This window comes from Notolepis coatsorum, assembly GCF_963971535.1.
Source record: "Notolepis coatsorum genome assembly, chromosome: 18".
Classification (NCBI taxonomy): domain Eukaryota; kingdom Metazoa; phylum Chordata; class Actinopteri; order Aulopiformes; family Paralepididae; genus Notolepis; species Notolepis coatsorum.
The window spans coordinates 39735752-39752162 of record NC_140182.1 but is presented as its reverse complement, the minus strand read 5'-3'; the positions used below and the strand labels follow the sequence as shown (position 1 = coordinate 39752162).

At 40.5% G+C, this 16411-nt stretch overlaps 1 protein-coding gene across 1 annotated transcript in view; it reads right to left on the bottom strand.

Annotated features, from left to right (window-relative positions):
- The window catches only part of myo5c (myosin VC), a 39671-nt gene that overhangs the window by 17194 nt on the left and 6066 nt on the right, over positions 1-16411 (bottom strand). Inside the window, exons 9-25 of the mRNA XM_084334401.1 lie at positions 16280-16386; positions 15175-15440; positions 14470-14551; positions 14229-14369; positions 13803-13925; positions 13595-13678; positions 11757-11885; positions 10326-10423; positions 10052-10138; positions 9848-9959; positions 9530-9741; positions 7535-7700; positions 6043-6189; positions 4441-4605; positions 2302-2395; positions 2091-2154; positions 1202-1476 (exon numbers count right to left, since the gene is read on the bottom strand). Coding sequence (XP_084190527.1) covers positions 1202-1476; positions 2091-2154; positions 2302-2395; positions 4441-4605; positions 6043-6189; positions 7535-7700; positions 9530-9741; positions 9848-9959; positions 10052-10138; positions 10326-10423; positions 11757-11885; positions 13595-13678; positions 13803-13925; positions 14229-14369; positions 14470-14551; positions 15175-15440; positions 16280-16386 — 2352 coding nt within the window. The remainder of the gene's footprint in view (positions 1-1201; positions 1477-2090; positions 2155-2301; positions 2396-4440; positions 4606-6042; positions 6190-7534; positions 7701-9529; positions 9742-9847; positions 9960-10051; positions 10139-10325; positions 10424-11756; positions 11886-13594; positions 13679-13802; positions 13926-14228; positions 14370-14469; positions 14552-15174; positions 15441-16279; positions 16387-16411) is intronic.

Below are 16411 nucleotides of genomic sequence, written 5' to 3'. Positions count from 1 at the left end.
TTTTCTTTATTATTTATGTCTGTTTAATAGTGTTGTTGAGGTTATTGTATATGTCGTGTTGTTTGTCTATAAATGTTTAATAAAAATGTAAGTTTAAAAATAAAAAGGCATACTGGGACACCGAGGGTGCAGTACCGGACAGATCCTGCTTGTAGACAGTAAACCCTGTTCCAGATCGGGTGTTACTTTTAAACCGCTCCGGGTGCAGTTTTCTAGTACAGGGAAACCTAGGGCTTCACTCGATCGCATTGAATAGTTTTCAGGACAATCGATGGATATGTTGTGCTGGATTATGTCGTGGACGAGATGGACATCAGATGGACCAGATGGCGATCAAACAATTGGAATATTTTTTTTGGAATACCCCTGACCACAGGTAAGGGCTATCTGACGTCAATTTCAGCTTGATCCAACAATGTTTCCATACCGATCCAGCTAATCGGTGTGTGTTGTGGTAATAACGAATGACGTTACTGGCGATCAACGCATCAGAAACGACCCCCCCCCCTCCCCCCTTTCATGCATTCATGATGAGACATAATACCTATTATATATATTTGATTTGGAAATAGTAGCGTGTCCAGGGACGAAACGCCAATGCTTTTAGTAGAATTCACGTTGCGCCCTGTAGCCGGCCTCCCAGGAATTAGCCCGGATCATTCCAAAATTATACTTATATTCACCACGGCATGCCGCACGAACGTATTCATGAAAAAATTCATTCTTTTTTGCATCTTGGACAGAAGATAGTTACTGTCAAATGACCATAGTATTGTATCCATATCTATAATATAGAATATAGATATAGCTCTACAAACAAGGTGACGCACAGTGAAAACATGTAATGGAAACCTGGCCTAGCTAGAGCAAGATGGGGAAAGGCCTCTGCCCTGAATGAGTTAAAGGGGAATGCCCATTTTTGTTTAAATTTGTTTCCCATTTAAACAAATATCCAATTTACATTCTGGTTCAGACCCTTTCACAATACTAGAATACAAACCTCAATTTAACATTTAATGATTATGGATTAACCCCACGTTTCACATCCGGTAGACGTCACAAATCAAAAGGTCCTCTCTCTTATTTCTAGCTTCAGGGGAAAGCGTTTATGGTGTTCATAAATACTGACTGAACTGTCTTGGGGTGCAGGAATAACATATTGTGAATTCTCAAAATAACTTTGCTCTTTAAAAATGTATACCTCTCGCTTGTTCCGACTGCTCCTTCATCTTCCGGTCCAGGTCGTCCCTCTGCGTCTGCAGGCTGTGCAGGTCTCTGCGCAGCTCTGGGATGGCCTTGACGTGCTTGCTGAGCCGGATCAGCTGCTCCTGTAGGTCGGAGTTCACCTGGCCTTTGTCTTCAATCTGACGCTGAAGAGCGATCCTCTCCTCCTTCGTTCTCCTCATCTCCTCCTTCAGAGTCTCCACCTCTTTCTCGTGGTCCTCCCTCTGGATCAGAAGGTTGTTCTCTGCGATTCTGACCAGGGAACATACGGTCAACTATCTATCTCACACAGGAGTGGAATGAGTTGCCGTTGACCATCAAGCAGGGCTTGAACACATGTATATAGTTTCAAGGTGAACGTTAGGAAATGACTCCTTGGAAAGTCCCAGAGTAACTCAAGAGACTGACAGTGGAGGGAGGCTTCCTGCTTTAGTGTATAAGATCTTTAAATGTTGTTGTATTTGTTTAATTTTACTTTTAGCAATATACTGTAGACTGATGTTAATAATGTAAATACCATGTGCTGCTGAGACCAAGGACCACAATGGAAATAAGTCTGTGACTTCTTTGTGCTATCCTTTGTGCTATCCTATACACTATACAGTACACTGTGGGAAGGGGGAAACGCAATTTAATTTCTCTGTATGTCTTGCACATTACGAGAGGTGACAATAAAGCTGACTTTGACTTTGACTTTGATAATATTAGGATGCATGACTTGTTGTAACATGTATTTTAATAATTGTCAACTAAACTAAACTAAACTAAACTAAAGAACTATCCATTAGGTGGGCTGAATGATCTTTGTCTGCAAAATGTTGGCAACGTTTTGAGGAAAAAGTAGATCTGATATTCGCTTTACTCACTTTCTAAGTCTTTCTTCCTTTTCTTTCCCCTCTTGGAGATTTCTTTTGATTTGATCATAGTTATCTGTAAATGTGTAAAACACAGTAACATTTGGTTCATATCATCATGAAGAATTATATAAAAAAAATAAAAAATAAAAATAAAAATATATATATATATATATATATGAATAATAAAAACAATAGAAATGGGAATCTTGATGCCCAGTACCCTTGTCCTCTTTGGTGGAAGTATTGAACGTTTGCTCCAAGAGTTGTTTCTGCAGGGTCAGCACATCCTTCTCTTCTTGAAGCTGGGTAATCGTCTTCAAGTACAAGAGTGACAGAATAGCGTGATTCATTTAAAAGTTATAATGCTCAACCTTTCAAAAAAAAAAGAAAAAAGGTGACAAAAGATGATACTGTGTCATACTCTTAACTCATTGACCGCCATGCTGTTTTCCCATCTCTACTCAATGGCACCAGCATTATTGACCATTTTAGCGATGTTTGCGGACCAATCGTGTGTTCTGTATTATAGCTATGGAGACAATAGTATGGCTCATTTGACAAGCATTGTTCATAGTCCATCACTGACTAGCCAGTTAATTTCTACATACTGTAGTTTGTGCGCTATTCCATGCTAAACATCACCCCTTTCCAAAATAATCCAGTATTTTTTCATAAATCGCGAGATATGACGGGTTATATGCATTATGCCCAAATCGTTCGGGTTGCTCGCCTGAAACTCCAAATACTTCCAAATCAAAGGTATACCATATAGATATGTGTCTTCACAAAATCATCAAGGGGGGGGGTCGTTTTAACTCGAAACTGTGATCATTACCAAAAGCATGTTTTAGGTCCGGTAAAATACGGCATAGAATAGACCTTACCTTAGCCAGAAGGTACTCCAAAAAGAATAATCCCAGTGATCCCATCGCGATCGCGATTACTTGTGTATATGTGTATACCGTAAATCCTCAAATATAGGACGGGTCTTGTATTTACCTCAGCTGCAAAGAGCACCAGGCCTTTATTAGAGAGAGGCTTATATAAGAGGCAGGCCTTAATTTCACAAACTGGCCAATTGTAATTGTGATTGATTGATTTTATTTAGACATGAGTACGGTATTTGCTTTGTCAGGGTGAAACTGGTGGATTAACGTAATTCACACACTGAAGTTGGAACTGTCTATAGGTTGCGGGGTCCGGGGACGATTTAGCGTGTGGTACCTCTCAACTCTTCCTCAGTCGAATCGAGTTGATGATAACATGCAGTAGCTTTAGCTAACGCTATCATAGCATCATGATCTGTAATATCAACTGGACAACGCCAGCCCCGCCTGCCAACGCCATATAGATAGCGAAGGTTAACCAACGTTTGCAAAACAAGCCAACGTCATCCAGCTGACACCACAGATCTGGCTATGATGACAACGTTAGCTAACGCTAATGCTAACGCGAGGGAAACGTTAATGTAGTCAGTGTAGAGAGAGGCAGCACTTAATTTGCATTGGCAAGAGTTTATCTCATTCTATGTCACGGCACGAAAAATACAAATTTAACTCTTTTTGCAACCTTGTATTGGAAGCCGGCCTGTATTTATCTGCATGTATCGAACCCCCGGCTTATATAAGAGGCCCGTCCTTGATTCGAGTACCCTCCACTATTAGAGGATTTACGGTACTCATGTATATGGGAAACAATAGGTTTGAGGCGATAAAATCTCTGAGCGATCACTCTGTCCTGATTCCCTCTGAGGGGGAGGAGTTCTTGCAGACACTCCCCACACTAAAGTGGCCCCACACTAAACTATCCCAGTTCAAAAGGTAGGTGATACTGCCACCTGGCGGGATTCGATCGTCATTGCAATTCCAATGTAGGCAGCTGTGCCAGGGAGACCCAGGGAGCTCCGAGCAAGTGTTTAGAACGGGGATCAAAGGAAAAAGATCAAAGGATCAAAACCAGAGAAAAGTCGGGTTTGGCGCTCAACGGTTGGTGACGAAACCCGACTTTTCTCGGGTTTGGCAGGCAAAGAGTTAAAAGGTGCTATAGAAAACATTCGGCCACTAGATGTCACACTAGAGCACCAGCATGTCATTTATCCAATCAGGTGAATTCCAGATGGGGAAATGGGAAGTAGGGAGAGGATACATGCATGCAACATGTAAACAACAACATTAATTTTGGACCCGCCAACAATCTTTAAATCATAAATTCATTCATCAAGATTTTTTGGGGGGAAAAGCAATACTTTTATTCTGCACCTTACTAAAAGCTCAGTGGATGTATTATATTTTTTAAATGATTACTCTACATAAAATTTTATTTATAGCACCTTTAAGTGTTAAATCAGAAGAACACTTACCCGAAGAGCCTCTTCCATGGCTTTCTTCCCCCGTGCCTCCAGAGAGACCCTCTCTTTGGCTGATTTCTCCAGCTGAGCCTTTAGACTCTGCACCATGTCCAGGCTGTGGGCGTGGGAACTGGCCAGACTTGTCAGTCTCTCCACCAGAGCACGGTTCTCTTTGTTCTATGGGGTTTTTAAGGCATTCATATAAGCCTCCTACTGCACACAAGACTAGGCCGGAATAGCTACCAGGGTTCCTGTACTTTTTCCATTTAAAATTTCCAAACACATTCCAGACCACATTTAGTAGACATTACAGATTTATAATACATTCTTTTACCTTTGCCTTGTGATGTCAAATAAAAATTGTAGAATCGTATAATAGATAATAGGTTCTCATATGGAACTGTCTAAAAAGTTGAAAGTAATTCTTGTATAGAAACTAATCGTGCTTTTCTACTGCCAGTAGGCAGTTATGTCTGTATTTGATTATGGTGACATTCTGTATGCATGCCTCTCCCTCCACTTTAAAACCCCTATGTGTATCATAGCTCACTGCGTTTTATCACTGGAGATACATTTCTCACTCACCCATGTGTTTTATATGAAAGAGTGGGATGGCCTTTAACTAAGAGAAGGGACTTGCATTGTATTCTATATATCTATACAGTGCTGCTTAAAACACTTCCCTATTATCTCTGCTCTTTGATTGCTTTTAAATACAGCATAATGGTACTAGGTCACAGGATTACTTAGTTTTATATAAACCATGTGTAAAAACTGGTACAACTGGTTTGCAATAGTAATTGTGACCTTTGATCTACTTGTTTGTTGTATGACTACTGTATGGTGATCTACGTCTGAACTGTACTTGTTTGTCCAATGTGGTTGTATATGTCTATTGTATACAGGTCTCTCTTGAAAAAGAGATCTTGATCTCAATGAGACAACCTGTCTAAATTAAGGACAAAATATATATATATATTTTTAATTAGCTCTCTTACAGGACTAAACAATTCACAGTGTTCTGATGAAATTCCAGATTTTTTTTTTTTTTTTTTTATATCTACTTTTTCTCCCATTTTCTATTTTTCTCCCATCCCAATTTCGTATCGTCCAATTCTACCCTCCCCTGTCTCGAACGCTGTTAGGCCATGCCTCCCACAAGCCGGCTGCAATGTGGACAAAGTCTTACATCACGTGTCCCCTCCGGTACTCGAGGAAGCAGCCGTCGCATCTTTTCACCTGCACAGCGCGATCTTTCAGCATCGGGAGTCTGCGTGGGAGGGACACGCCGCCCCTGTCGCTTCCTGATTCTGCTGCGCAGGCGCACCAACCGACCTGTAGGAGTCGCTGTCCACAACGTCCGATCCCCACCCATCAGCTTCCCACCCCCTAATACTGCCAATTGTATTAGTATGAACGACCAGCCAAGCTGATAGCAATGCGGAGAGCTGGGCTCGAACCCAGCGTCTCCTGCATTGGTGGCGAGCGCCTTGCCCACTACACCAACTAGCCGCCCCAAATTCCAGGCTTTTAAAAACTTTTCATTGTTTTCCAATTTCCAATTGTTTTCCATGTTCCTGTGTGGTACCCTGCGCTCTGGGATGACCTCGTCACCTGCTCATCGATCTTCTTCTTGAGCTGCTGCACTCGAAAGGCGAGCTGGACGTTAATCACCAGTCGACGTATCGTCTGAAAACGCCTCCGAGCCAGCCAGGCTCTGGTATACTTCTGTAGGACCAGGGCTTTATGCTCCTTGACCATCTGAGAGGTAATACAGAGAGAGTACAGAGTACAGTCATTTACCTAGTATGGTTTTGTCAATAGTCCAATGTACAATTGTGTTTGTTTGTACAGTGTCTCCCCCCCCCCCCCCCCTCAATGTACAGTTTTGCTTGTTTATACAGTGTGCCCCCCCCCCCCCCCCCCCAACCACCTCCAATGTAAATTACCCAGTATAGTATGGTTGTCAATATCCCAACGTACCCAACCCCCCCCACCCAACCTCCTCCAATGTACAGTTTCTACGTCAAATGTATATACTCCCTTTTCTTGACTCCTTCTGTATCACAAACAGTACTGTATTTGCAAATCTGGTATGTCATAAATGTATAGATGTAGCAGTACTGACTATCTGTATGTCATGTATGTCATATATGTCCTGATGAATTGAAAATGGGGGACCCTGATGTAAACAAGACGAAAGTCTTTCTCTGGTCTGCATCCCCTTAACAATTGTGTGTATTGAGCTGTACTGTACCCATTCTGCAATCTGTTAATAAAGTTTTCAATCAATCAATCAAAAGAGAGAGAAAACACATAACTTATATTTACATGTTGGTCATGACACACAACTAAGATTTAGTTGACACCTAACTCATTCACGGCCAATCACGTAATATTACGTGTTTGCTCGCCAACCGTTGGGCGCCAAAAACGTAATATTACTTTTTTAGATTTATTTTTTGTATTTTTTCTTTTTGTATCCACTTTCTCCTTTTTCTGTTTTTCTCCCATCCCAATTTAGTCGTGCCAATTCCACACTGGTCGGTCGTAGGGAGGGTTGAAGAATCTATCGCATGTCCCCTCCGATACATGCGGAGTCAGCCAGCCACTTCTTTTCACCTGCCAGCGCGGACTCATTGGCGAGGTGTAACATGTGGGAGGCTCACACTACCCCCGACATCTCCTGTCCTTGCTGTGTGCAGGCGTCCTGACCGACCTGTAGGAGTCGCTGTTTACAACGACCAGATTACCACCCATCAACTCCCCTCCCGCTGACTCTGCCAATTGAGTCAGTATGACGGCCGGCCCAAGCCGGAGGCAATGCTGACATAAAATTGTAATAAAATTTACATTACAATACTCACAGTGTGGATGTAATGAGAGTAATGTGTCAGAATGTATTAAAGTAACGGTTAAGGTGAAGCAATACATTTTAGAGTGTAAAGTGGCAGAATGCATTAAAATAGCAGCATAAACATTTTGTCACTCATTGAATAATCCCAGTGTGGATGCAATGAGTCTAAGTGGCAAGTGTTGACACTTAATTTGACACTTGACATACTTAAATGACACTAATCAAACTTAATCAAATGATCACACTTACCATTTTGTATTGTTTGCGGGCGATCCATCCTCTGGTGAAGGCCTGGATGGTGACGGTGGCCAGGCGGACCAGGTGGTAGATCTGTCTCATACGATAGCCCTTCCAGTATCTCTGGATCACCATCGCTGCCCAGCCCTGCTTCAACGCTGTAGCAGTCACTGTCTTACTGCAGGGAGACGAACACAACATAGTGGTCTTATTATCTCACAACTAGAATAGAATAGAAATCCTTTAATAATCCCGAGGGAAATTCGGCACTATACAGATTGCTCACATTGAACAACAATAAACATTTAGGTAGTCAATAGGACTAAAATAGGAATAAGAATATAATAATGTTAAAAATAAGAATAAAATAGAATAAAGAATAAAATACGGTCCGGGATATACATTCTGGTATGTATATATATTCAAAAATCTTAAATATACAACTATCTAGCCAAGAATATACAGAAATATACAGTAAAATGTACAGTAATAAGTGTGAAAATATAATGTGAAAAGTGTCCAGGAAGATTTCGCCAGGCTGTACTGTCACCCTGTGCTCAGTGATGCAGTGAGGCACAGTGATGCATTATAGAGTCTAAGGGCAGTCGGAATGAAAGAGAGATCTATTGGAGAGATCAGAGAGCTGCAAGACACCGGTAACTACAGATTAGATTACATTTGATTCAATTGAATGTATTGTCATTGCAATAACAGTATAACATGTCAATGTGTGGAGTATAATTATAAAGCTGCTGAGTAAATATGCTCAAATAATGTCTGTACAGTATTATACAGTGGTATAAGTATGAATACACTATGGTTATACTACACCAGTCTAGCCAGTGGTTTAACTAATGAGTAGATATCGATATATATATATACAGATATACATGTATATACAGTGTTATTGTACATTGTTATTATACAGTGCTATATGGATAGACTATACTGTAGGTTGGATATAGTTATAGGGTATACCTTTCACCAGTAGGAACCCTGTAGTTAATACTGAGTTCTCTCACCCGTAGGAACCCTGTAGTTAATACTGAGTTCTCTCACCAGTAGGAACCCTGTAGTTAATACTGAGTTCTCTCACCCGTAGGAACCCTGTAGTTAATACTGAGTTATCTCACCAGTAGGAACCCTGTAGTTAATACTGAGTTCTCTCACCGGTAGGAACCCTGTAGTTAATACTGAGTTCTCTCACCGGTAGGAACCCTGTAGTTAATACTGAGGTCTCTCAGCAGTAGGAACCCTGTAGTTAATACTGAAGTTTCTCACCGTAGGAACCCTGTAGTTAATACTGAGTTCTCTCACCGTAGGAACCCTGTAGTTAATACTGACGTCTCTCACCGTAGGAACCCTGTAGTTAATACTGAGTTCTCTCACCAGTAGGAACCCTGTAGTTAATACTGATGTCTCTCACTGTAGGAACCCTGTAGTTAATACTGACGTCTCTCACCGTAGGAACCCTGTAGTTAATACTGAGTTCTCTCAGCAGTAGGAACCCTGTAGTTAATACTGACGTCTCTCACCGTAGGAACCCTGTAGTTAATACTGACGTCTCTCACCGTAGGAACCCTGTAGTTAATACTGAGTTCTCTCACCAGTAGGAACCCTGTAGTTAATACTGACGTCTCTCACCGTAGGAACCCTGTAGTTAATACTGACGTCTCTCACCGTAGGAACCCTGTAGTTAATACCGAGTTCTCTCACCGGTAGGAACCCTGTAGTTAATACTGAGTTCTCTCACCGTAGGAACCCTGTAGTTAATACTGAGTTATCTCACCAGTAGGAACCCTGTAGTTAATACTGACATCTCTCACCGTAGGAACCCTGTAGTTAATACTGACGTCTCTCACCGTAGGAACCCTGTAGTTAATACTGAGGCCTCTCACCGTAGGAACCCTGTAGTTAATACTGACGTCTCTCACCGTAGGAACCCTGTAGTTAATACTGACGTCGCTCACCAGTAGGAACCCTGTAGTTAATACTGAGTTCTCTCACCGGATTTGCCTCTCCCCTCTGATGTACTGCTGGAGGACGATGGCCGCCTCCCTCATACGTCGGTACTTCCTCCTCTGGCTCCACCCGCGGACGTGCTTTTGGACGGTCACACACGCACCTCTGAGCCGGTCCAGACGCAGCTTCTCCAGGTAGGCCACCTGGCCGGCGCGGAAGAAGATCTTCGTCCGACCAAACTTGTACTGGTTGGAGTCCTGAGGGGTTTGACACACATAGGCAAAGTGAGACATGGGAATGCGGTTCAATGGTGACAGGTTTCAACCGTGTGAGAAGAGAGGGCATTCATCAAAACCACCAGACCTGAATCAACCTCTGCAGCACCGTCTTGCACGTCTGCTTCCTGTCACCGAGGCCCGCCTCCTCATGGGTCATCAGAACACTGTATCTGATGTAGAACTCAATGTACGTCCACCTGTTGAACCAACGGGACATTAAGAAGGTACACGACGTGAGACTGTGAAGTTAGGAACTGATACTGTAAGGTATAAGTGACGTCGGGGTAACCTGGAGGGGTAGCTCTGAGCGCTGATATGAATCGTTTCCAGGACTCCACAGGCGCGCAGCTGCTGCACCACCCGCCTGGAGTCGTACCTGGAAACACAAACACACATGTGAAACACAATTAAAACAGAAAGAAACACAAACACACACGTGAAACACAATTAAAACAGAAAGAAACACAAACACACATGTGAAACACAATTAAAACAGAAAGAAAACGTGTGCATTCATAGGAGTCGGGCGGGCGCAAGAGCGGCCCTGTTTAACTGGTACTCACTCGAACGGGAGCTTTTCATCGTTGGGTTTGATGCAGCGGACGTAGTGTGGGGTGGTGGCGTTCAGGGTTTCCATTAGTAGGTAGAGAGAGCTGCGGAACTATGACAAAACAACAGAGTTCACAGCAGAGACCTGGGAGCAGTTCAGAACACCAACTATGAGATGAACTGTAGCAATAGATGCCAATGTGAGTGTTGCTGTAAGAGAGCTGTCCAGGGGTGAGTTTGGGGGTCTTGTTCTCATGTTTTTATATTCAGAATCAATTTGATTGCTTTTATTTATGTCTTTCTACTATTACCCTGCCCATACCTGTACCTCCCCTCCCCCATGCTGCTATGATGCCCCAATTTCCCCAAGGGGATCAATAAAGGAATATATTATCTTATCTTCTCTTAGAAGGCTGGAGTAACAGAAGATATCTATGTGTCACACGTTACAGATATAATTACCCCAAACGCTCACAATTGTGTATCAGTATGGAGGAATAAATACCCACAACGAAATTATAATGGATCTCCCTTTGGCTTTCTTGTAGCTCAGCTAAAATAATCCAGGAGTAGATAACAACAACTGTGCTGATAGTACTGTGTGGTGATAGTACTGTGTGGTGATAGTACTGTGTGGTGATAGTACTGTGTGGTGATAGTACTGTACTGTGTTGTTATAGTACTGTGTGGTGATAGTACTGTGTGGTGATAGTATATAGTACTGTGTGGTGATAGTATATAGTATTGTGTGGTGATAGTATAGTATTGTGTGCTGATAGTAAATAGTACTGTGTGGTGATAGTATATAGTACTGTGTGGTGATAGTAGTATTGTCTGGTGATAGTGTATAGTATTGTGTGGTGATAGTATATAGTACTGTGTGGTGATAGTATATAGTACTGTGTGGTGATAGATAGTATAGTACTGTGTGGTGATAGTATATAGTACTGTGTGGTGATAGTATATAGTACTGTGTGGTGATAGTGTATAGTATTGTGCGGTGATAGTAAATAGTACTGTGTGGTGATAGTATATAGTACTGTGTGGTGATAGTATAGTATTGTGCGGTGATAGTATATAGTATTGTGTGGTGATAGTATATAGTATTGTGTGGCGATAGTCTAGTATTGTGCGGTGATAGTATATAGTACTGTGTGGTGACCGTGATAGTAAATAGTACTGTGTGGTGATAGTATATAGTACTGTGTGGTGATAGTATAGTATTGTGCGGTGATAGTATATAGTATTGTGCGGTGATAGTATATAGTACTGTGTGGTGATAGTATATAGTACTGTGTGGTGATAGTCTAGTATTGTGCGGTGATAGTATATAGTACTGTGTGGTGACCGTGATAGTATATAGTACTGTGTGGTGATAGTATAGTATTGTGTGGTTACTTGGTAGTGTTCACCCTCTAGTGAGCAGACAGAGTACACATTTACACCTTATCTCCGACAGTGGTCCTGAGGTCCTTATTGGTTGGTTTGAGTGCAGGCCGGGCAGGTCTCACTCTGATTTTGTTGGATGCAGAGCTTTGCACCTCCACTTGGAAAAAGTTGACCAGCAGGGGAAACTGATGAAAATAAATCCCAGAAGTGGAAAATGTGTTATGGTGCATATTGTTTTCTTTCAGAGAAACTGGCGGGGATAGTTTTTTAGTGAAACCACAAAGACAATTGTCATATAACTCTCTTTATATGGGAATAGGGACAAGGCTCAGCTAATTCTTGTTTGACAAGCTTCAGCTTCCACCTGGAAGACGCTATGGAGTTCCCCTAGCCCCCAAAAATATATTTAAGACGTTTTTCATCCCACATTCCATTGCTCGGATGAGTTCTTAGCATTTCATTTTGACCATGGTACTGGTTAGGTACCTGAATCAATCAATCAATCAATCAATCAATCAATCAATCAATCAATCAATCAATCAATCAATCAATCAATCTATCTATCTATAGATCTATAGATTTATACTATCTATCTATCTATCTATCTATCTATATACGATATCTATAAACGATATATGTAAAGTATGTAATATATTTAAATGTATTTTATTTGCAGATGACACTAATCTTTTTTGTTCTGGTGAGAATATTCAGCAGCTTTTAGAGGTCATCACATCTGAAATGAAGAAATTAAAAAGATGGTTTGATAGAAACAAATTATCATAACATTTTAGCTAAAAAAAAATTGTAAACTGTAGATTAAATACTCAAGTTAAAATAAACGATGTGATTATTGAAAGAGTTTATGAAAATGTATTTCTAGGTGTAATAATAGACCATAAAATCTGCTGGAAACCTCACATAGAACATGTCCAAACTAAACTGTCAAGAAGCATTTCAGTCATGAGTAAAGTAAAGCACATTCTGGATAAAAAATCACTCTACATTCTCTACTGTTCACTAGTTTTACCATATTCAAATTACTGCGCTGAAGTCTGGGGAAACACTTATAATTCTACATTACAACCACTTTTTATACTCCAAAAAAGAGCCATAAGGATAGTTCACATTGCAGGTTATCATGATCACACAAACATATAATTTTTTTAAGTAAAAAAACATTAAAGTTAAATGATCTTGCAGAATTTAAAACAGCACAATTAATGTATAAAGCAAAAGGTAATGTACTTCCAGGATACATTCCAGAACTGTTCTTTGATAGAGAGGGGGGCTATAACCTGAGGGGAGAACTCAATTTAAAAGTTCTTAGTGTACGCACTACCAGGAGAAGACACTGCATTTCAATATGTGGAGTGAACCTGTGGAACAGTCTGAATGTGGTGCTAAAGCAATGTCCAAATATGAGACAATTCCAACTGAATTATAAGGAAATGATGTTCACAAGGTACAGGGATGAGGAAGGGATTTGATATATATATATATATATATATATATATATATATATATATATATATATATATATATATATATATATATATATATATATATATATATATATATATATATATATATATATATATATATATATATATATATACTCATTTGAGTAGTGGAAAAGGGGTAGGGTTAAATAAGTGTATACTTCTTCCTACTCCTTTTCGAACATGTAAATTGAGTTATGTTTTGCTTTTGTTTATTTATAAAAAGAAATTTAATTTAATTTCTTGAGATTTGTTTTGATTTTATATTGTTTGTATTTATTTACATGTTCGAAATAAAGATTTCAAATCAAATCTATATATCTATATGACCTTTATAATTACTGTGCTACTGTATAATGTATAAATAGTGAACACAGAGAGTCATACAATACCTTGCTCGTTCTCATAATGTCAACCAGCTCCTCGTATAGCGTGTCTCTGTTCTTCTCCAGAAAGCCTTTGCACTGGTATTCTACCTATAAAAAGAGGTTTACATTTCAACATGGGAGCAAACTGGTATTTGAAGGTAACCAGAAAATATAGAACCCTTGTGCAAAAGTTGTTGAGACGATGTCTCTATGTGGGGACTCCAGGCTGCACCTTGTCTGCAAAGTGTTGAATCACAAAAGCTTCATTTGATAACCTGGGCTTCTCAAACAGCGGGTTGGCATCCAGGTAGTTGTACAGTTTCTGTAGCCAGTTTTGATCTGTGCCTTGAGGAAACTGAGAGACAAAAACAAAACATTTGATGATATTATGTTAATTCATTAACCGTGTTATTACCTGCATTGCTTTTACCCCTTTCTTACTCTCTGTATCACTTTTATTCTGTCTATTCTATGCAAATGTTATGTCTATTTTACAGCTGTGAAGCACGTTGGGCTGCAATTCTTGTATGAAAGGGCTATACAAATAAAGTTTATTATTATTAGAAATGGCATCATAATTTCAATTACTTCAAATGAATGGATGAAGAACAACATAATGGAAGACATTCACGTCCACGTCCAGATCAGGGGAGCTCACCAAACACTCTTCATCCAGCAGGTCCAGGATCCCCATCTTAGCTTCAATCAGGTCAATGACGGGTTGGTTGTCGTAGAAGTCTATCAGTGTCCAGGGAATGTCCTCCTTCATGTACTCCTCCTGCTCCAGCTTAAAAACATGCTGATTGGGAAGAAAAAAAAAAAAAAAAAAATGAAACTTTGTGGAAATGTAGTGTATTTTATTTAGCAATAATAGATTTTGGAAGGATGGGGTTGCATACCAAGTTAAACTGTTGCTGAAGTTTCTCATTGGCGTAGTTGATACAAAACTGCTCAAAGCTGTTAGTGTCAAACGTTTCAAAGCTGAGGACAGAAAAAACTGTTACAAAACACACCTGCAAAGGTTCTAAAAACACACCTGCAAAGGTTCTAAAACATACCTGCAAAGGTTCTAAAGCACATCCGCAAAGGTTCTAATACACAACCGCAAAGGTTCTAAAGCACACCTGCAAAGGTTCTTAAACACACCTGCAAAGGTTCTAAAACACACCAGCAAAGGTTCTAAAACACACCCGCAAAGGTTATAAAACACAAGGCTATAAAAAGATTATAAAGCACACACGCAAAGGTTATAAAACACAAGGCTATAAAAAGATTATAAAGCACACATGCAAAGGTTATAAAACACACCATAAAAGGTTCTAAAACACAAGGCTATAAAAAGGTTCTAAAACACACCCACAAAGGTTCTAAAACACAAGGCTATAAAAAGGTTCTAAAACACACCCACAAAGGTTCTAAAACACAAGGCTATGAAAAGATTATAAAACACCAGGCTATAAAAAGGTTATAAAACACACCTACATACAGTACAGTATATCAAGATAAAGGAATAAATCACCAATCGTTATCTGATCTAAATAATCAAATCTAAACTAATAATGAAGTCAAATTAATTAGATAATCATTCAAACGATGTAAGTTACCCATAGATGTCCAGCACACCTATGAAGGCGTGTTGCTTTCCGGGGACTTTGAGTGCCGCGTTTATCTTGTGGATAAGGTAGTCAAACAGATGTGCATAGATCTGTTTGGCCAGGGCGTCTCTGGCGTTCACCGCCCGCTCCCTGGGTACCGGCTTCACCACCGTTTCCGCCACCAGGACGATCCTACGGTGGCACAGCCAGCGGCACAGTCCCTCTGCGCTCACGCCGAGCAACTCACAGAACGCTGCCAGGTGTTGATCACTGGACTGGGAGAGATAGAAACATCTCATCAGCATATCTAATCACATCACTGTTTAAGAAGTAGCTGTTAGCGGGGACTTGAGACCCCATACTCTGACTCGAGTCGCGACAATTACGACTTGAGACTCATCTGCTGCTATGGGACTTCACTTGACTTGAGACTTGCATGTTTACAAAAAATTACTTGACTTGAGACTTTATCAGACTTGTTGCAATAATAATTTAACTAAACTCTGACTCACTTCCCCAAGCTGGTGGAGTGGGCAGCAAAGATTAGGCCTTGTGTACTATTCTCTTTTGAGAGCAAGGTTTGATAGGTTGCCACAGTGACTACCTACCAGTACTGTATATATACACCCCTAGACAGACATACAAAGTTGTTGCCCAACGCATGAAGGGAATACTCAATTAGGCCACAGAGTACTGAGACATACAAAAATGAAAAATGAATAAATAACAACTGTTTTCATCTTTTGCTTGAGATTTGACCATAAAGACTTGTATAAAATGACTTGAGACTTGACTTGGACTTGAGGATAAAGACTTAAAAGCAGCTCGGATTGACGTCATATGCATAATAATGCAGTGCATGGAGATAAACTTTGCCATAAAATCTCTTGTGTGAAGTGGCGCCGAGGTGAGTGGCAGCCTTTCTTAGCAGCTCCCACCTCCCTCTACTTTTTACCCCCTATTTACTCCTATTTACTTATTTTTTGTGCTGTGACCTGTACCATGTCTTCTTCTACTACCTGTACCTCCCCTCCCCCATGCTGTTATGATGCCTGAATTTCCACAAGGGGATCAATAAAGGAATATCTTATCTTATCTTATCTTAAACACTCACACTAACTGACGACTTGTCACTTCCAACATGTCTGATTTCCACATTTCCCAAGTGCAGAATCCCAGCCAAGATTCTGAAGACGTCCGACTGAAAGTCCTCCTTGAACCCTGCAGACAGGCGGCCAGATGGAAG